Genomic DNA, 21,311 nt, shown 5'->3' with positions numbered 1-21,311 from the left:
ATAAAAAAAAAACAACAAAAAAAATCAGCCAGTTGAGATTTGCTATATATTATCGTTTTGTTAGTGTGCTGTGTGTATGCAAATAAAGTTATATATCCAACTTTACAAACTAAAATTAATTTGTTGATGATATAACAATCAAGCAGTTGAGATTTGCTGCTTAGCATGAGTGTACTGACTGTATCCGGGTTAGGTTGGATATACTTAAAATAGTTCACAACATGAATTTAAAATGGTAATTTAAAATGCTAATACTCACAGTTTTCTAATTAATTTTTTTATAAAGGAGCGAGAACCTTGAATAATACAGTATGTTGGACAATGAGGTGCCTTCAAGTAAAAAAAAAAAGTGGAGAACCTCTGCTTTAGTGTCCCATTACTTTAGCACTAGAGGCACAAATACTGACAATTGCAAAAAATAACCTAGCATGCAAAGTTTTGATAATCAGGTTGCAAAAAGGGCAAACCTCATAGAAGGAAATAGCTCAGATTTATGACGGGTGCCTGTTCAAACTTTATCAATGTCTCAGACCTGGCCTTGCGGGCTTGTTCCAGCAGGCTTTCCGCTCTCATGACGTCGTCGGCGCTCTGGTTGAGGATGTCCTCGACGTCTGTCAAGCTGCCCACGCGCTCCCTGATCTCCGCTGTCAGGTTCTGCAGCTGGGCTGGTGTGGTGGGCATCTGCATCTGCAGAACCTCATTGGCCACAGCCTCGATGCTTTCCAGGTCCGCTCCATCTTCTGAAGAAACGGACACAGTAGGAGTTGAAATTCAAGCCAATGTTAACCATCCGAGCAACTTGGCTCGAGGAAACTTGCTAAGTGTGTCTTACGAGTGAGGAAGTCTCGGATCTGTTTGATGAGTTGGCGTAGCTCCTCGTTGCTGCCGTCCACACGTTTTTTGGTCTCGTTGGTCTTCGCCAGCACCTCCTGAGCGTTTAACTTTGCTTCGTCGGCTTTCACTTTTGCCTCTGACACCTGAACACACATTAAGGACTCTTTACGGGAATTTGATTTTTGCACATTTATGCAAATGTTAGCATTAGCATGTTAGCCAAACAATTCACCATTTTTACTGTTACTCGCCAGTTCCCCGGAAACTTTTTTCTATTAATTTGTGAAATGAATGTGAAATGGCTCAGTGCGATCATCAAAATGTTAATAAATCATATAATTATATGGTCTGACGCGCTGCATGTTTCAGAGTAAAGCCCAGCACTGTGTTCATTTTCAGTTTCCATTCACAGTAAATGCTTCTCTGCAAGCGCTTATAATTTGCATTTGGGAATGTAAAATGTGCCATGAGAATTGTTTATCTGATGTTTTCTATAAAAGAGAAGCCTTAATGCCTCCCTGTGGTTTTACGACAAAATAAAAGCTTTTGGTCTGAGCTCACAGATCTGAGCTCCCTCTGGAGGAAACGGGTGCTCAAGAAGGCTAGACAGGTTATGAGACATCCTAACCATGTTCTTAGTCAGGAATTCTGTCTTATGCCCTCAGGACGGCGATATCTCGTCCCCCCAAGGAAAACTAACAGATACGCAAATTCTTTCATTCCCTCTGCAATTAGGTTTTTAAATACTGTTGACAATAATAACTAGATATGGGTCAAGCATCATTTACCTCTGTATTTCACTTATTTATTATTAGTATTTCTATTTAGTATTATTAGCTATTATTCATTTACTTATCTTTTTTTTTGAACAGTTGTTCTCCGTGAGTCCATGTATTTTTGGCCTGTGTATTTGCTGCTCTGTTCCCAGTGCCCAAATGCAAAATGATGTCACTGACAGCGTTTTTTTTTTTTTTTGATGTTGATTAAGTGTTGTTGTCTTGTCTTGTTGTTACGACTGCTAGGCTAAAACTGAATTACCCTACTGGGATAAATAAAGTTGTTTGAATCTTGAATCTCTTGAATAAAAGCTCAATGGTTTTACGTTTTGAAAGCAAATAAATTCAGACAACCATAAATGTTTCTATTGTAATTCTACTGTTGTCTTGTAAAATAAAACATACCAATTATTGCAATATCAGAAGATACTTTTAATAATAATAATTGGCGAGGTGTGGTTAGGTTTTTCTTTTTCTTTTTTTTTTTGTCCTTAGCTGATCACATGCCTGTCTTTAAAGAAAGGATCCGTTTATAGCCCTTAATCCTGTAATTGTGGACAAATGTGGGCACAGAGGACTCTAAAAAATTAGGACCCTAATTTTTATTTATTATAAATGTTATATCACTCCCTTCGATAAAGTTTTATCTATCTATTTATGGTGTTTTTCTTTATTTTGGGGGTATTTTTGAATTTATTTACTTCAAAAAGTACCATATTTTTTATGTAAATTATTTCTATGTAAATGAATTGCTATGTAGATTTATTTAAAAAAAAATTAACTACATTAAAATATCATTCCAATAAGTTCTTAGAGCTAAAACCTAAAGATGAAATGACTTTTCTGTCACCTGGTGTCTTATTTTGGCTTATTTTACAATGCTCTAAATTACAGTTTTTCCCATTCATTTCTATGGGTGCCCATTTTTGACCCAACTACAAAATTAAGGAGGGTTTTTTTCACCCACTTAACATTGTAAAATTGAGTCAAAAAAAATGTGTGTGTTCAGGACTTAGAACTTAGGAAAAGTAGCCAAGTCTTGTACCGCTCAGATCAAGGGAAGTATTTTTTAAAAATAAATCAAAACTATTTTGCCCACATTTGTCCAGAATACGGTTTTAGGGTTAAAGAATAAATCCGTACAATAAAATGCATTTTTACAATGGCTAAAATGTCTTCAAAATGGCATTTAGCAGTTGTCAAGTGAAAAGATCGGAATAGAGAACGAAAATGCAGAACATCTCTAGAAAATAATTGCACAATCCTTTATCATATCAATAGCAGATAGTGTCTGCTGAGAAACCTCACCATTTTGGACAGCTTGTCCACTTCCTCCATGGCGCTGGTAATCTCCAGGTCAAAGTCCTTGGCTTTCTGCCAGGCATTGTGGGCCAGCGTGGCGAGGCCATCACATCCCTCTCCTCCACACTTCCCGTTTCCTTCCCCGTCCACACAGCTCAGGCCTCCACAGGGAGAGTCGGCACAGTTCTCAGAGCCAGCTGGACTACCACATGTCTGTACCCGAGGAGAGATCACAACTAGGTTTAAAATGAGCGAAACTCACTGTCATGATACTAGATTGTTCTGAGTGGTTACAAAATGTGGCTGTTTGTTTATTGGCCCAAGCAAAAAAAAATAAAAAAATAAAAAAATAAAAAGTTGAATCTAATTTTTAATGTAAGAGTGCACCTGTCCTCAACAAGCTGCACAATTTGGGAAAATAAAGTGATGTCAAAATAGTTTTTCTTGCACTTGATTAGTTTATGTTAGAGCCCGACCGATAAAGGATTTTGAAGGCCGATACCGATACAAATATTTTTGGGTTGTAAAATCCGATATTCCGATATATCGGCCGATATTTTTTTTTATTAGATATTGTTGGGTTTCACACACGTGTAAAATAAAAGCTAACTTTTCTGCACAAGATACGTTTGATACCTTTTGTCTAAATGTTCACTCCTCGCAAGTCTAACTTACATTTTACAATGCAGGGACGGTAACTAGAGATATGCTCGTTATAAATACAGTAATCATTACTTTATTTAGGCAGAAAAAGTTCATTGTGGATTCCAACCTCATTAATGTTAACGTTAGCGGTCTTCCACTGATGATATAACAATATAACAGGCCAAGGAGAGATGATTGAAGCGTGTTTCGTCCGTTTTTATTTTATTTTTGAAATATTCATTTATCGGCCATTATAACTGCCGATACCGATATTATGGAAAATGCCTAATATCGGCCGATATATCGGTCTGGCTCTAGTTTCTGTTAAACTTCAGCGCTTTCAATTCACTAGATAAGCACTTGGATCATAAATCAGTTGACTGCTTTACCTTCTCGCTAAGCTCAGACAGGTCCAGAGTCTCTAGTTGTCCTGCCAGGTTGTCCAGTTTCGTCGAAAACTCATCCTGCCTTTGACTGAACTCTTCTTTGGTCTGGTTCATCAAGTCCTCCGTTTCTGTCCGCAGGACGGCAGACTGATTGACCAGGTTGTATGGGTCACTGGTGGAGGCATTGGCACGGACCTCCGCATTCTGGGACTGCTCGTAATATCGATTCACGCTGGCTCTGGCCCCTGTAGACCGAAAAAAACCCGTGATTTTCCTGGTTAAGAAAAGTGGTTTACATCTTGGGCCAGGTGCGACAGTTTTCATTTTCACGTCCTGCTCCACCTGGTTTAAATAGCAAATGCATTTGTGCCCATTTGTGCGCCCATGGGCATGCTGGTCTGAAAACGAGGTGTGTTCAGGTGCATTGTTGGCATGTTTTGAGGCCGCTGAAATAGACTGCGTCATTGACCAACTCAAACCTGGTCTAAAGTCGATGGCGCAGTGTTTGTTTTGTGTTATTAGTAATATGCTCCTATAGGCGGGTCCACGACGCACGTACAATCTGCTTATTACCAGCACACAGATATTGAAAATAAAAGGATTACAATTTAAAATATTAATATTGTGTACATATATATTGAGCCTGGGTTCTCCCTTGCGTCACTTGATGGAGTTTTTCGGTTCCTTGCCACTGTTGCCTTTGGCTTGCTCAGTTGGGGATATTCAAATTAAATTACCCATCATACCATTGATCAGCTCTACCAAACTTGGATGTCTTTTTTTTTTTTTTTTTTTTTTGATTGATACTGTGAAGCAGCTTTGATACAATCTGTATTGTGAAAAGCGCTATATAAATATATTTGACTTGACTTGAGTTGACTTGACATAAAGATATGGTGGGCTTGTCCCATAGATGTTCTGCTTGCGCGCTTTAACTTTGCGCACGAGCAGATCCGTTTCCTCACAAGAGGAGCGTTCAGTCTTTACGCTCGCAAATTCTGCCATTTAAATAGCGCATCCGCCATGGCGCGAACTGGCTTATAAAAGGGAATGGGAGATGAAACTGATTAGTTTTTTGCACATTACGCTGAAAACACACCCGTTACTCATTAAGAGAATAGGGACAACCCTTTTAGATCATGTGCCGACCGTTTTTCCCTTTGTTAAACTAGCAAAAGTGGATTCAGACACTTGCGCTATGCGCTTTTTGTTAAAATAGGGCCCCTTAAGTTATGTTACTCACCTCGAATGTCTGAATTCTTCACAAACTCCACCTGTTTCTGCAGGTCTTTCACCGTCTGCTCCAGTTTCTGAGCTTCTTCTTTGAGGGAGTTCAGTTTGGAGTCCGTGCTGTTGTTGTCAGATGAAATCTCAGACAAGGTCTCCTCGGTCAGGTTGAGGTTGGTGTTCATTTCAGCCATCAAGGCCCTTTAGAGAAAAATGATTAGAGTCAATGTGAACTAATAAGAAGGATCTGAACTTAAGTAAGGATGTAACTTACGTAGCTTGTTCGAGAAGTCCCTGGATCTCCGTTAGAGGCTGAGTGGCTGGATTCTGGGCGAGGATGTTGCGGATTTTGTTGGCGCTGCTTTCAACATTATTGATGGTGGCCTGGTAGGGTCCAGTAATGCCAGTGGCTTTGATGGTATTGACCTTCTGGACCAGTCTGTGGGTCTGATTGGTGAGGTCGCCTACAATAATGTCCCATTCGGCAAAGCATTGATGGCAGCGCTCGCACTGTGGGAAGTCGCCCGTGAAGCCTCGAGCGCACGCGTCACATCGGGGTCCGGAAACACCCTCCACACAGACGCAGTGACCTGTGGCCTTATTGCACTGCTGCTCCGCGATGCCTCTCGGGTCACAGTCACACGCTGAGAAAATATACAGGAACACTGAGGTTTAAGTACAGTTATTATCGTCAATTTAAACTATTAAAAACATTTTTGTTAATCGAAATTAAGCTGAAATATAAAAATATTTGAACAAAATAAAATCGAAATTTTGCATTTTGAAACGAACTAAAATTTGTTTAATTTGAAGCAATATAATTACTTACAGGATGTAATTAGAAATGAACCACTGAACAAACTAAATCTGAAATAAAAGTCAATTAAACCTAAATAGTAATTATTCAAAAAATAATTTAAAAAAAAAAAATCACAAAAGCAAAATATCTCAAATACACTGAAAATATAAAAATAAAAGCTTATTTAAAATATAAATAAATAAATAAAACTATAAGATTGTACAACTCTGGTCTAATTTCAATGCAAATCCATACTCCACGCTTAATAATAATTAATTAAAATATATAATGTATTTAATTTATAAATGAGCATTTTTTACATGTATAACAAATGTAAATAAATGTGTGTGTATATATATATATATATATATATATATATTAGGGCTGTGAAACGATAAATCGCATCCAAAATAAAAGTTTGTGTTTACATAATATATGTGTGTGTAGTGTATAATTATTTTGTATATATAAATACACACACATGCATGTATATATTTAAGAAATATTTGCATGTATATACTTTATATATATTATTTATACAAAATTAATATTATGCATAACTATAAATATTTGATAACACATTTTTTGTAAATATATATATATATATATATATGCATATGTGTGTATATATATATACAAAATAATTATACACACTACACACACATATATTATGTAAACACAGACTTTTATTTTGGATGTGATTAATCACGATTAATTGCTTCACAATCCAAATATATATATATATATATATATATATATATATATAATTAGTTAAGAAATCAACAATGATGTGGTGTGTGTTTTAGTTAAATAATGAATTAGTAAAAGCTTGGCCAGATTTATGTAGATCGACATTAGAAAAATACAAATCTTAAAGGCTGAAAGAACTGAAATCTTAAACCTGTGCAAGATTTAAGACAGCAGCATTCACTGGCATATTCTGTCAACGGCTGCAAACTTTGAGTTCCAGTGACCTTATTAGTGAGTGATGGAGGTGGGAGTGGAAGCATGAAGGAAAAGACTGTTTGCCCACTTTAGTGCTGCACTGCTAGTGTTGTCTCAGAGTGTTTGGTGAACAAAAGCCAGTAACTGCCCACAATGACAGACGAGACGCTTGGCAAACACCACATCAGGAATGACCTGACGTGAGGCCCTTAAACAAACACACTCATCTACAGAACATTCTAGGAGGTTTAACAACCTTGTTAACCTTCATCAAGACCCTTTTCACCCCAAAAAATAAGGAAATCTCTTTTTAGATTCACAAGAATCTGAATTCAATTTTTTTATACAACTATCAACAACAATTTTGCGCTCTTCCAAAACCTAGATAATAACATTTGCTTTCCAAAGTCATTATTTTTTTCAAATTGTTATATTTTTTTAGTATTTTAATTTTTTTTTTTACTCATTGTCGTAGATCACAAGATGTTACAGTCCATAGAAATATTATATTTTCTGTGAAAAATATCTAATATAGCTGAAAATCATTATTTCTTGTCCGAATTAGTCGAATTAGTTTTTTTTGTTGTTGTTGTTGTTGTTTACTTTTGGTAATATTTCATTTATTGTATTTTTTGGTATTTTTCCTAATTCTAAAATGTTCCTAACACATTCAACTGTTTAAAATTAACTTTTAATCTTATAAAAATGTGTCCATAAAAATGGCGTCAATTCTAGTACCATCCTTTGCCTTTAAATTGGTGGAGTTGTACACCTTTGAGCCGATTCAGCATTAGAGGGCAGGAAAATGATGCTACCTAGATAGGTTGGTAGCTCATTAGGAGTTGGAACAGAGCCCGTGTCTTTCTGAGTAGATAAGTAACCAGGAATTCAGGACAATGCATGTGACATACAATATGTGAATGGAGACCCTGTCTGGGACGGTTAATTTACTTAAAACGCATTCCAGTGTGTAGTGATTACACACACATTCCACGGGAAAAGACTCCTTCACCTAAGGGCACTAATGCACAAGGTACTAGAGATAGGGAATTATCTCGGATGTTAATCCCTGCTATTATCCAGGGGGCCTCAGGCGGCACCAGGGGTGTTACTTGTTGGGACAATACGGTGAATGTGAGTTTTTGTGATGGAGATTTGTAGCAATTTACACTCTTTCTAAACACTAGGACATGCTTTTACTGTCTAGGAGGAACACATCTGCATTTTATTGTTTAAAACCTGGCTTGAGGATTAAATGGACCTTTTAAAAGTAGGCCTAAAATAAACACGCTTCTTGAAGATTGAATGCAATGCGTTTGTGTATTCAGCAATCGTTTTAACACTTTACATAGACGTATATGGTTAAGGCAGGGGGGAATGTAAATCTTTAACATCTCACACGCTGTTAAACATTCATGACGGTGTTAACAAGCTCTCGGAATTTATGCCTTTAAAAAACGTACCGACTTCTGGGTTAGTGATGTATTTGCCAGATTAGTGTAAACAGTAACCAGCCATGAAGACTTCAGCCGCTGCATGAGCAATGTCCTTTTTATGTCAATAAATGTAATCTCAAACCAACTAAAGACCTGCAATAAGTTCTAATCTAAACTGTCAGTAGGTTTTTATTCACAAATATAGTTTTACATGGTTATCCGATGCAGGAAGGTATGTATCCCTTCCATCTGTGTTTCCTCACTATGCAGATAAGGTTATTGTAAAAATGCATGGGAGGAAAGCTATCCAGCGTAAAGAAATAAAATACATGCTTTCACATTCCTTTAATCCCTCCCTATTCTAAGAAAAGTCTGAAACTTTGTATTTTGAGAACTTGTAACCTCTTCACAATGAATCGCTTGCTGTATTCCTCTGTATATTTGAAAGCCGATAGCCGATAAATCTAAATCCAAATTTTATATATAGCCTGGTTACGAAAACTTAAGTATCACCAATTAAAGCCACTTCCCAAGCCCACAATTATCATTTTATGTAGCTTATATAACAGACTTGCACATATAACTATATTTTCTTTGTTGTTGTTTTAGGGATTCAAATAATATTTCAAGCAATTCAAAACCATCATGGTGAACAGTGCGCATCAGAAGATATATACTGAAAATATGTCTTAATATCGAATGCAATTTTGCATCTAAGGTACAATAATCATTATTTAAGAAGAACAGGACAAAAATAGCACTACATTTTTCTGTCAAAGTGTAGCTAAAACATGTCTATAATATATAAATCATAATATATATATATATATATATATATATATATATATATATATAAATGTAAAAAAATATATTTCCTTTATATTAATATTAGTATGTTATATACAATATTTAATTTATACTGTATATGTATATTTGAGTCACTAAAAAACTACATAAATTATATATATATATATATATATATATATATATATATATATATATAAAATGCAGTCAAAACGAAAAATTGCAATTAATTGCATCTAACATAATGTTTCCATAATATATATATATATATATATATACAGTGTATATTTAAGTGTATGTATATACACAGACACTTACAAATACATATGTACATATGTAATATGTATAAATATAATATATGATGCATACATGTATTATTAATTGTGATTCTTCGATTTGACAGCAATATATATATACATATATATTTACACACACATATCACCTTTAAAAGCTACAGTATACTAAAAAGCTTGACCTCTAGTCTGAACTTAAAAACTCAAAAGCAAAAGCACTTAAAGCAAACCAGACACACAATGTACAAGATAAACTACAACCTCCAAAATCTCTAAACAAATCACATGTGGTTGGACAAATTTCAAAGCTTGGGATTTCACAAGATTATCAAACTAGTATTTAAGAGGAAACCACACAAAGCACAGCTCAAACTGAACAGACGCTCAGTCCTGTGTCGGGAAAGGGAAGAGCATGTTGAGGGCGAGTCAACACAAGGGTTATAGAGGGGGTAACTGGATCTTAGAGGAACACAGGGGGCTTCCTGCTCCATCCGGACTCTTTAAACAAACCGAGGAGTGTGGGGGTGGAAAAAATCTTGGTTAGCAAACCGCCTTTTCTGCTCAGAGAGTTCAAAACCTGCTCTGCTGAAGGCCAAATGGCCAAGTTATAGTTTTAGCAAAAAATAAATACATAAATCTGCATTTCGTTTCCTTGTGCGGACAACCAAATCGTTATTAACTGAAAATCTCTTTTGACAACTTGATGGTGTCATATTTTACAGTACATACATCATTCTTGATTATGAGCTGTTAATTGGTCAGAGATTAGAAGTTCTCATGAAAAGCTTCACAATCTTGTAGGAGATCAGTAGATAGTAAACGCTCTTACCCTGCCAGAAGCACTTTCCATTAAAAATAGTTCAAATAGATTTTCAAAGATATGTTCTGCACAGCCACAAATACAGTCAGAGAAGAGGACAAAACCTCTTTTCTGTGAAGAGGTACTGCTTCAGACAGCCATCAGGGGAAAGCCCACGAATACAAAGGTGCATTGTGGGAGTAGAGAGGATATTGCGAGGCTTCGACAGATCCCCCCAGACTCGTCATGGTCACGCACATCTGGTCCGCATCAAAGAGTGGGCCGAGGGCTTTTCCATTCTGCTCCACATTCCTACAAAACTGGGTTGGCTATAGTTTTTATGGTTTCGAGGTTTTGGCAGAACTCACCATTGGCTTGTTTCCACTGTTGTGTTCTTTGGGTTTGTTTAATGTTCAGCAGTGATCATTCAATTTTAAAGGGATAGTTCACTTTGAAATTAATTTTTGATATGTTTTGGCTTACCTCAAGGGCATCCAAGATGTAAGTGTCTTTGTTTCCGCAGTATTTTCAATTTTGATATTTTTAGGTCAAACTGTTCTTGTCTGTCAGTCATATAATGGAGGTCTATGGTCACCACCTCAAAGCGCATGCATAGAGAAGTCCAAATTAAACATGATTTAATGACTCGTAAATGTAAGTACACATTGATGGCCTAAGACACGAAACGAGCGGTTTGTGTGAGAAAACGAACAGTATTTATATTGTTTTTACCTTTTGTAACCACAGCCACAAAGCGCCCGCGCCCTCAGATCACTTGGACGTGGCTGTGGTTACAAGAGGTAAAAACTATATAAATACTGTACGTTTTCTCACACAAACCGCTCGTTTCGTATCTTAGGCCATCAGTGTGTACTTACATTTACGAGTCATTAAATCATGTTTAATTTGGACTTCTCTGTGCATGCTCTTTGAGGTGGTGACCATAGACCTCCATTATATGACTGACAATTTTCAAAATAAAATTAACAAAATAATAACCCATGATATATTATTTCCTGGAGAATACATAATGCACTAATATTTTTCATTATTTTCTGAACTCACCGTGACATCTGACCTCAGGGTTCCCCCAGAAGAGTTCTCTACACTCTCGGCAGGTTCTGCCACCAAACCCAGGTTTACAAGAGCACTGGCCCATTATCTAAAGCACAGAGGATAAAAAACACACACAAATGAATCCACCTGAAAATGTGTACTTTGTTACTATCCCAAACATGCGATGGCTGTGAATGTGGCCTAACCTCGTTGCAGGAGGAGCCGAAGGAATGGTTGGGGTCGCAGTCGCAGGCCTCGCAGCCTTTCCCGCTGGCCATGTTCCAAGTGTCCGGGGCGCACTGGTCGCAGTGCTGGCCCACCACGTTAGGAAGACACTGGCACTGTCCGCTGTTTAAGTCACAGTTGCAGTTCCCCTGAGAAGGGCACGTCTCCTCAGCAGTGCCCATACTATTACAAACACACTCTGAGAAAGAAGAGGATAACAGTTTGGAAAACTCATGGGATAAGAATCAAATACATATTTACACAAGATGCACAATATAAATGTCCTTTTAATTGTTTTTTATATATACTACACTGTAAAAAACGTATCATGTTTTATGTATTAATCAGGAGTTTGGCAATAATAATTGGTATCACCCAAAATTTCTATATCACTGCATAACTCGATTTTAAATGGCAAAAATACTTCATATTTTTGGATCAAAAACGTACTTCTGCAACTCTGGGTCAGTGCATTGCCGTAATAACCAAGCTTGCAACGGTTGCAGTCCTCGCCCTCCGTGTGGTACAGGCATTTGAGACAGGCGCCCGTGCGGGCGTCACAGGACCCCGGGTCCATCATGTCAATGTTGTTATTGCACTGACAGGAGCGGCATTCTCCGCCCACCTCATGTGGGTTTCCGTAATAACCAGGGGCGCAATCTTCACACCTGGCACCTATGGGCGACATGAGAGGAGATGTGTTAAATTACAGCTTTCACTACAACAAAAATGACATATTGCACGATACAAAAAAAAAAAATATATATATATATATATATTTCAAGACAAAAGAAAGCATTACACTTGCAAACACTTGATTAGCATGAAAACATAATATTATTGTAAAATAATATTAGAATTTAAAATAACTGATTACTATTTGCATATATTTTAAAATGTCAATTTATTCCTGTGATCAAAGCTGAATTTTCAGCATCATATCTCCAGTCTTCAGTGTCACATGATCCTTCAGAAATCACTCTAATATGATGATTTGTTGCTCAAGAAACATTTCATATTATCATCAGTTATTTTAAATGGTCATAATATTTAATTCAAACTGCAGCCCGAGTGAGCAGAAGAGACTTCTTCCAAAAACAATAAAAATCTGGAAGATTCAACACTTTTATGACAAGTCCTAGCGTGTGTCATGATAATGGAAATGCACAGCGTTCTTGACAGATGCGGTTATAAATCAAGTAAGATGTGTGGTGTTTACCTTTATGTCCCTGGTTGCAGACGCAGAACACCTGGTTGGATTCGAGACTCTTATAACAAGCGCCGGAGAACTGTCGGCCGCTGCCGGGACCGTCGGGACACATGCAGGGGCGGCAGTGGTCTCCAGAGCCCAGGACAGGGTCACCATAGTAGCCGTTCAAACACCTGCGGACGTGATTTGATGAGTAAAAGCCTTTATTTCAACCTATAATGTTGAACAAAGAGAACGGTAACTAGCCTCTCGCAGTTGTGGCCAGTGGTGTGGTCTCTGCAGGACAGGCACTGTCCGGTGTGCGGGTCACACTGCTCAGCGTGGCCGTTGCATGTGCAGGGGCGACAGTTAGGGAAACCCCAGTGTGCAGGCAGACAGCGCTCACACTGCCGCCCATACGCTCCAGGGACACATTCACACTGACCCGTGGCCTCATGGCAGAAAGAGTGGACAGACCCTTCAGGACTGCAATCACATGCTAAATAACAAGAGACCAGAATTACACTTTAGGAAGACATTTTTCTATAGATGGTGCAATCTAATGTTGTCACGATACTGGATTTTTGACCTTGAATATCGATAATTCGATATCCTACACCTTTTTTGATAAACCATGGGGAAAACTGCCATATATACCGCCATACAGAAAATGTGTTATTATATTATTCATTTCGTTCTTCTAGCTTACACACAGCACTGGGAAGCTTTATGTGAATCATTGAAATACATTTACAAAAAAAAAGACAAGTAAACAGTCAGTAGTAAAATAATAACAAATAAACAAATTGAAAACGATAGCACAGATAAATACAATAGAATAAAGAGACAATTGAAATAATCGTGGCTTTAAGTTTTTCAGGTAACAGTAGTATTCAGGTAAGAAATAAGTATAAATAATAAAATGTAAAATAACACTGGATAGTTTTCGTTGTAAAAATTAAATACATGGTTAATGCTTACAATTAAAATTACAAAAGTTATTCAGTCAAGAGCAGAGAGTGATTTTCTCTTTGGTTTATTAGGCTGCTGTCACTTTAAGATTTTATGCACTAATCCAATATACTGTTGCGTTTTCTCTGCGACATCATTACCATTACCATTTACCTTACCATTTTGACATTACCATTTTGACATCATTTTGTATGTATTTGACCATTTAAGCGCAATAAGCCACAAAAAGGAAGTTCATTTGGTACTCGCGAGCTCGAAACCAGTGGGAATAACTAAAATTATTCTCAAAACAAGTAAAATTCAAGCCAGAGCGAATGAGACGAATGAGTGACAGGAGGTGGGTGAGTGTCAAATCGCTGTCAGAGGGATGGTATCAGTGTATCCATACAAGTTGTACTTACGCCTGCAGCCTTGCGGCCCAAACAGGAAGGTAGACGGGGCGCACATGTCGCAGTTCCTGCCAACCACGTTAGGGCGACACTGGCACTGCCCACCGCTGGGGTCACAAACCGTGCTGAGAGAGCCCTGCGGGTCACACTGGCAGGCTGACAGAAGAGAAACACATTCAATATTAGCAAATTGACAGAATTTAATTTATCTGTTAGAGCATTTTCTGCACATTTGAGTTATCCATCATTTCTCTGCATTTTTGAGATCGACCAATCATTTCTGTCTGATATTTAAGCACTGGAAATCAGTTTTGTTATCCATTCTCTCTGATGGATGTGCACACCTCATAAATCACACTGAGATAATTCACCAAAGTTAAAAGGAGTAGTTCACTTAAAAAAAAACAAAAAAAAAAACATGTCATCCAAGATGTCCATGTCTTTCTTTCTTCAGTCGAAAAGAAATTAAAGTTTTTGATGAAAACATTCCAGGATTTTTCAATGGGAACCAAACGGTTCAAGGTCCAAAAGACACTTTCAGTACAAACTGTTCAAAGGGCTTTAAATGATTCCAGACGATGAATAAGGGTCTTATCAAGCGAAACGATCGCTCATTTAATAAATAAAAAAAAAACTTTAAGCTTTATAAGCTCAAATGTTTGCCTTGCTCTGTTCTGTGACTCTCCTGTTCGAACTCGCTCATCAAAATGAAATTCCGAGTCAATTCGTTCATTTTGCTTGTTGAATAAACCAAAAGACACGAAAAAAGATTTGTTAATTTTGATGAACGAGTTCGAAGAGGAGTGTTATCCGAGTTTGCACTGAAATCGTCTTTTGGACCCTGAACCGTTTGGTTCCCACTGAAGTCCATTATATGGAGAAAAATGCTGGAATGTCTTCATCAAAAACCTTAATTTCTTTTCAACTAAAGAAAGAAAGACATGGACATCTTGGATGACATGGGGGTGAGTAAATTATGAGCAAAAGTTTTTCTAGTCGTCTGTGTTTTGATATGTTTGATTTTGTCATGTGGAGGTGAAGGTTTTCACAGCGATATTTAGAGTCAGCAAAGCTTTTGTTCTGATTTATGCCTCAAGCCATGTCTTTTGCTTTTCTTCTTGCCCTGACATTCGATGAAATGGTAAAGTCTCAGACAGGAAGCATGTAAGGCACTATAATTATGCCTGAGGCCCCATTGCAAGCTCTGACACGAGGCAGGAAAGCACCTCCGCTGACGGAGGAAAATGAAAGCTGATTGAATGATGACATAATGAAGACTGGAACGTCTATCATAAAGGGGGAAAAGGGGATGCTTGTGTGGTTAGAGAATGGAGCCACTCTCATGCGATGATGACAGAGTGAGCATCTGTACGTGTGTGCACTTTAAACAACAGATCAAGTCGAAATGCCACATTTGATTATGCAGTGTAAAAAAATGATGATCAATAAGTTATGACAACATATGTTTTTACATTTACAAAGGAGTAGTTCACTTTAAAAAAAAACTTTTGCTCTCTCCCATGTCTTCCAAGATATCCATGTCTTTCTTACTTCAGTCGAAAATAAATTTTAAGGTTTTTGAGGAAAACATTCCAGGATTTTTCTCCATAATGCACTTCAATGGGAACCAAACAGTTCAAGGTCCAAATGAGAGTTTCAGTGCAGCTTCAAAGGGCTTTAAACGACACCAGACGATGAATAAGGGTCTTATCTAGCGAAACGATCGCTCATTTAAAAAATAAATTAAAAAGTTTTTTTTCACCTTGCTCTGTTCTGTGATGAGCGTTCGTGACTCTCCTTTTCAAACTCGTTCATCAAAATGAATCTTTTTTTGAGTCATGACTTGAAGGGTCGAATATAAGACCCTTATTCATCGTCTGGTGTCGTTTAAAGCCCTTTGAAGCTGCACTGAAACTCTCATTTGGACCTTGAACCGTTTGGTTCCCAATGAAGTCCATTATATGGAGAAAAATCCTGGAATGTTTTCATCAAAAACCTTAATTTCTTTTCGACTGAAGAAAGACAGACATGGACATCTTGGATGACATGGGGGTGAGTAAATTATCAGCAAAAGTTTTTTTAAAAGTGAACTACTCCTTTAAGCGATTATAAACTTTAATGTAAGTTGAAATGACTTAAATGTGTAACTTTCCTATAGTGTAGAACTAGATTTATGTTTTTCTGAGGGAAATTCTAAGCAAACATAACTAATAATTTGAATTTGTGTAGATGTACCTTTAACTCCCTGGTGCAGAAGAGCCGACACGCTGAATATGTAATTTCTGCAGATGTCAGTCATGGGGGTTTTCACCACAGCTTGGCTGCTCTCCAAACAGCGGTAGCGCTGGAAGGTTTCCCAGGCGCTGTTGGTCACCAAGTCTCCAGCCTCTGATCCAGAGCCAGAGAAAATATCCAGGTTTTTGCAGTGTGGCATGAGGACGATCTGAGGGCAAGAATCGAAATCGAACGATCAGCATTTGAGGATTCCAATGCAATTGAGACAGTCTGTTTTGAGGGTAAAGCTTACCGAGTCAATGAGCGTGTATGGCGACTGCATATCGCTGAGAGCCGAGTATAGAGACAGACTCAAGCGCACGGTGTAGTTCAAGCCCTCTTCAAAACACACAGGCCTGGGCAGCACCACATACCTGATGGGTAAAACCAAGAGGATTCACTTTCTCAAACCCAAAACCTAGGGAGCTGCCTTCCATACACAGTTAACATTGTTCGGCATATGATCATGGTCATTTCAAGAGATTTCCCCATGCAGATTTCACAGTAGTTCAAGAATGCTGTGACTTCTGTGTGAGCTGCACTACATACACTACACTTGACAACAGACATTTGCACCTTCAATCAGCACCCTAACTGAAGTGACACCTCATGATGACTGATTTTGAATGAAACTCTGTGTCACACAAACAGACTCAGCTCAGTGATTACAAGGGAGTTTTACATTAGCATGTTGCTAAGCTAACAGTGTGATGCTTAAATACGCATAAAAAATTATAGCACATAAACCTTGAGTTTTAATTAAATGTAATTATTTTTTGTTCTGTTTATTATTCGATTTTTTGTATGAAATACATATATCTATAATCAACATTTGTGGCAATGCATTCTGGGATTGCATTCTATGTAAAGGACACACATTTATGTTTAGTTTAGCTCAGTTCATGGACTTTTAGTTTGTTTTTCCTCGGTTCCTGTTTTCCTTTGTTTGTATTCCCGCACTTCCTAGTTGCTATGGCCACTGTCATTATTAGTTCGTTGAGTTCAGCTGTGTTTGATTTAGGGCTGTACACATTTATTCGAATATTCGTTCGGTGGGTTGGTAATCGATTTGAAAATGTGACATTCGAATATTGCAGAACGGCGGAGTTTGTATGGCTGGGCTTGTATTTTGGGTTAAGCTGCGTTGCTTTCACATTGTGGAAAATAGAATAATAGAAACAAAATGTATTATCCTTTTTACCTATTATTATAATCTTATAATTATTTTATCTAATCTTTAAATTATATTATTATAATTATAATCTACTGCGAAATATAGGAGAAATTTGTTTTTTCTATATTTAAATTCCGTTTTTATTTATTTAAATTTTTTTTTTATTTCAATTTCGTTTTTTTATTATTATTTTTTTTATTTTGTTTCCATTTATGGCAGATGACACCACCATGCACTTTATTTACTCTTATAATAATATTATAGTCATTAAAATTAAGAAATTGTATAATAAATTACTTTTACGAATCAGAAAAGACATACATTTGAAGGAAGGAATGTTATAATCATCATGTTTCCTCAAAGTTAAGAGCAGCTGTGCTGATTGCCAGTCGTTGTCATGGAGAAATCCTGCAAAAACTCTGTAACGGCAGAGTCATCGCCGACGACTGATGACGGACGGGGTTCATTAAGGGTTGTTCCATTTCGTAGGGGAATATTTCAACCCCTTGGCCCTTGTAACTCTGTTTTAAGGGCCAAGGGGTACACTCGAAAACAAGGGGTGAATTGGGATTGAGCCATAGTATGTGAAAAAACTACGCCAACATAGTATATCCAAATACTTAGTAGCTGGTGAAAAGTACCTGGATGACCTACTACTTCTGTCGAGATTCTGAAGTGCGCATACCAAGGACAGTTTACTATCCCATGAGGCCACGGGACAGGATTTGTGAATGAAAGTGAAGCGACCCAACTGACGCCGTAGGTCACTCATACTATATAGAATGCACTTTTTAACGGTCGCAAAGTAAACTCAACTCAAGTGAAACAACTCAAAAAAGTATGTGATTTCAAGACTAGCACATACCTGGATCCAGGATGCAGAGACACCATCTGGTTGTCATCGTCAGGCATTGTGTTGGCACAGCGGCTGTCGGCGGTAATGACGTGAGGCCTGATGACAGTCATCAACACTTCTTCCCACTGCTCTGGCAGCTACAGACCATGAAAGAGCAAAAAGATGATGTAATGATGCCTACTCACCCTTGAACTCAAGAGAGGACTGATGAAACATGTCCCAGCTGACTTCAGTTAGACACTCCTAATCTTTAAAGGGATTCTCCACTTTTTTTGGAAATAGGCTCATTTTAACAACTCCCTCAGAGTTAAACAGTTCGGTTTAACCATTTTCATATCCATTCAGCCGATTTTCTGATATTTAGAAGAATATCAGTAAACAGACAGTTTCTGGTCCCATTGACTTCTAAAGTAGGAAAAAATATATACTATGGTAGTCAATGGGACCAGAAACTGTCAGAAAATTGGCTTCAAAATGGAAAATGGATTTGAAAACTCTGGGGGAGTTGTAAAATGAGCCTATTTCCAAAAAAAGTGGAGTATCCCTTTAAGAGTCAAATTGTGTTATACAGTGTAATTAATACGACGCAATTGTAGAGGAAGTCACCTGAGGTTCATATCGGATGATGATGTCATACTCCATAGAGTGGGGAATGTTGTCAATGCTGAATTCAAGATAGGCACCTTCAGGAACATTCACAAAACCAATGCCAGTCCAAGTAGGGGATCTGTCCTGAGGGTGTGTTCTTGGAACAACGGTCACACCCTGCAGAGAGACGGGGAGATAATTGGGTCAACCATTGGGTCAAACAAGGACTTTGATAAATGGGAATAATGAAGACACCTACTGGTCCAAATTTGGCGTCCTCTGCTTCATAAGTGTAGTGGTCCAGAGCGATGAAGTAAAAACCAGATTCCACCTGGTCGCAGCGCCTGCCGAACATGTGCTCGCGACACTGACACTGACCCGTTTCAGGAGAACAACTGGGAAATGAGAGGTTAAGAGGTTTAGATGGTTCGTCTGAATGGTCTTGAGAAAAATAACTCAGGAGAAAATATTTCACGCTGACACGCACACATAGTAAAGATACAAAACCTGTGAGGAATGCCACCCAACTGATTGTTGGACTGCGGTTAAAGCCTGCCTTTGTATTTTATGTAAATTGTGTTTTCTTATTGGACGATATTGCCGGCTCAGGGCTTAATCTGGGACTAAGAAACTTTCTTTTTCATTGCTTTTTCAGGCCTCCTGCCAGTAGTTTCTCCACAGGCTGATACAACATGTTAGAAGGACAGTGCAGTAGGAGTAGAAAGTATGTTTTTGTGAAGAATATGTGAGTGGTTTCTGCAGTTTTCGACAAGGTACATTTGAGACGTTTTAATGCCTTTTAAAGGCCATTATGAATGCAATTTAAGACCTCTCACGTCTTTTCACGTCAAAAAAAGTGTGGAAAGTCCCAGAATTACTTGTAAAGTAAATTAATTTATTCACATTCAACATGAACATCCAACTGAATATGATAATACAGAACTGTGTCACCAAGAAACTGATTAAAATAAAATAAAATAAACACCAAATTACGACACATGCTAAATAAAATATAAATAAATTCTGAAAAAAATGAGTAGTAAAATACGCCCCAAAAATACATTAAAAAACTTTTTCCAAAAAGAGTTTAGTTAAGAACAATTTAAAAGTAACGTTAAATATAATCCAATCAATAACCAATTGTATTTAAGACATTTTAAGGCCCAAAATTCGGATTCGACTTTTTAAGGAAAGACTTTTTTTTCAGACAGAAAGTAGAACTTCATACAGAAGGAGTAGTTTTACTCACTGGTTGTTGATTGCACCACCATGATCACAGTCACATGGTCTGCAGCCATCCATATCATTACTAAGACCCCAGTGCTGAGGCTATGAGCGAGAGACAGAGAGAGAGAGCGAGAGAGAAGGGAGAGCCTTGTTAAAAGACCATTTCAACAGACAGACCTCACAAGAAACAATATGTAAACAGCAGTTCTTAAAGGCAAGAGATCACATTTTTGCACAACAAAATGATAGAAATCTGTAAAAAAATAAATAAATAAAATGTACGTATTTAATGCAAATTTTATGATTTAATAAATAAAAATTAAAGGTTCATTAAGCATTTTCTGAGAATCACTGTTGATATTTAAAATCGCCAAAGCAAATTTGTCCCATTTATGTTCAGTTTAGCTCAGTTCATGGACATTTATTTTGTTTTTCCTCAGTTCCTGTTTTCCTTTGTTTGTATTTGCCCTTATAAATATAATAACAAATATAAATGCCCCAATCCGAAAGGATCACACCCCTATCTTGATAGCTCCGCCCCCAAATTCACAAACACGCTATGCAGCACAGGCCCCTCCCCCCTCATGAGTGGACACGCCCCTTACTGTTGGTTGGCTACAAGTGAGTTTTGGTGCTCGGCCCAATCCACTTTCAATAGCGTTTCTCTAAAATAGCTTACATGCGCAAAAGTGCTATTATAATGAATATCAGGGTTATTGGAACACTGATCAGCCAATCAAATTCAAGCACATACTTTTGTATAATTTACATTGTTGATTGTCCTTGATTCTGATTGGTTAAGCCGCATTCAAAGCTGTAGTAAATGACTCAAACATACACCTTGTGACCTCATTACATCAGTATTACTACACCACTGCGTCTAACTAAATATTAAAGTAAATATTTTTATACGTTAAAGCAATAAGCCCTGTGAAGCTCCTCCGCGTCGTGCCTGACAATAATTATCTGTTCAACGTAAGTCACGGTGTTTATTGCTTTATTACAAGCATCACATTACTTACCATAAAAGTAAAATATAACGTTTTTTAAAGGGATACTCCACTTTTTTTTTTGGAAATAGGCTCATTTTACAACTCTCCCAGAGTTAAACAGTT

The 21,311-nt window shown here is 37.5% G+C and overlaps 1 protein-coding gene across 1 annotated transcript in view; it reads right to left on the bottom strand.

Annotated features, from left to right (window-relative positions):
- The window catches only part of lamb1a (laminin, beta 1a), a 37,278-nt gene that overhangs the window by 3,252 nt on the left and 12,715 nt on the right, over positions 1 to 21,311 (bottom strand). The window contains exons 12-29 of the mRNA XM_039695225.2: positions 20,219 to 20,298; positions 19,229 to 19,364; positions 18,988 to 19,146; positions 18,391 to 18,518; positions 16,605 to 16,725; positions 16,313 to 16,520; positions 14,090 to 14,233; positions 12,984 to 13,215; positions 12,747 to 12,910; positions 11,978 to 12,202; positions 11,509 to 11,726; positions 11,312 to 11,408; positions 5,445 to 5,814; positions 5,187 to 5,371; positions 3,947 to 4,188; positions 2,919 to 3,125; positions 833 to 977; positions 533 to 740 (exon numbers count right to left, since the gene is read on the bottom strand). Of these exons, the coding sequence (XP_039551159.2) occupies positions 533 to 740; positions 833 to 977; positions 2,919 to 3,125; positions 3,947 to 4,188; positions 5,187 to 5,371; positions 5,445 to 5,814; positions 11,312 to 11,408; positions 11,509 to 11,726; positions 11,978 to 12,202; positions 12,747 to 12,910; positions 12,984 to 13,215; positions 14,090 to 14,233; positions 16,313 to 16,520; positions 16,605 to 16,725; positions 18,391 to 18,518; positions 18,988 to 19,146; positions 19,229 to 19,364; positions 20,219 to 20,298 (3,269 nt within the window). The remainder of the gene's footprint in view (positions 1 to 532; positions 741 to 832; positions 978 to 2,918; positions 3,126 to 3,946; positions 4,189 to 5,186; positions 5,372 to 5,444; positions 5,815 to 11,311; positions 11,409 to 11,508; positions 11,727 to 11,977; positions 12,203 to 12,746; positions 12,911 to 12,983; positions 13,216 to 14,089; positions 14,234 to 16,312; positions 16,521 to 16,604; positions 16,726 to 18,390; positions 18,519 to 18,987; positions 19,147 to 19,228; positions 19,365 to 20,218; positions 20,299 to 21,311) is intronic.

The sequence above is a fragment of the Pimephales promelas genome, chromosome 25 (genome assembly GCF_988280905.1).
Source record: "Pimephales promelas chromosome 25, fPimPro1.hap1.1, whole genome shotgun sequence".
NCBI classification, from domain to species: domain Eukaryota; kingdom Metazoa; phylum Chordata; class Actinopteri; order Cypriniformes; family Leuciscidae; genus Pimephales; species Pimephales promelas.
Note: the sequence above shows the minus strand (reverse complement) of the source record. Positions and strands in the feature narration are given on the sequence as shown.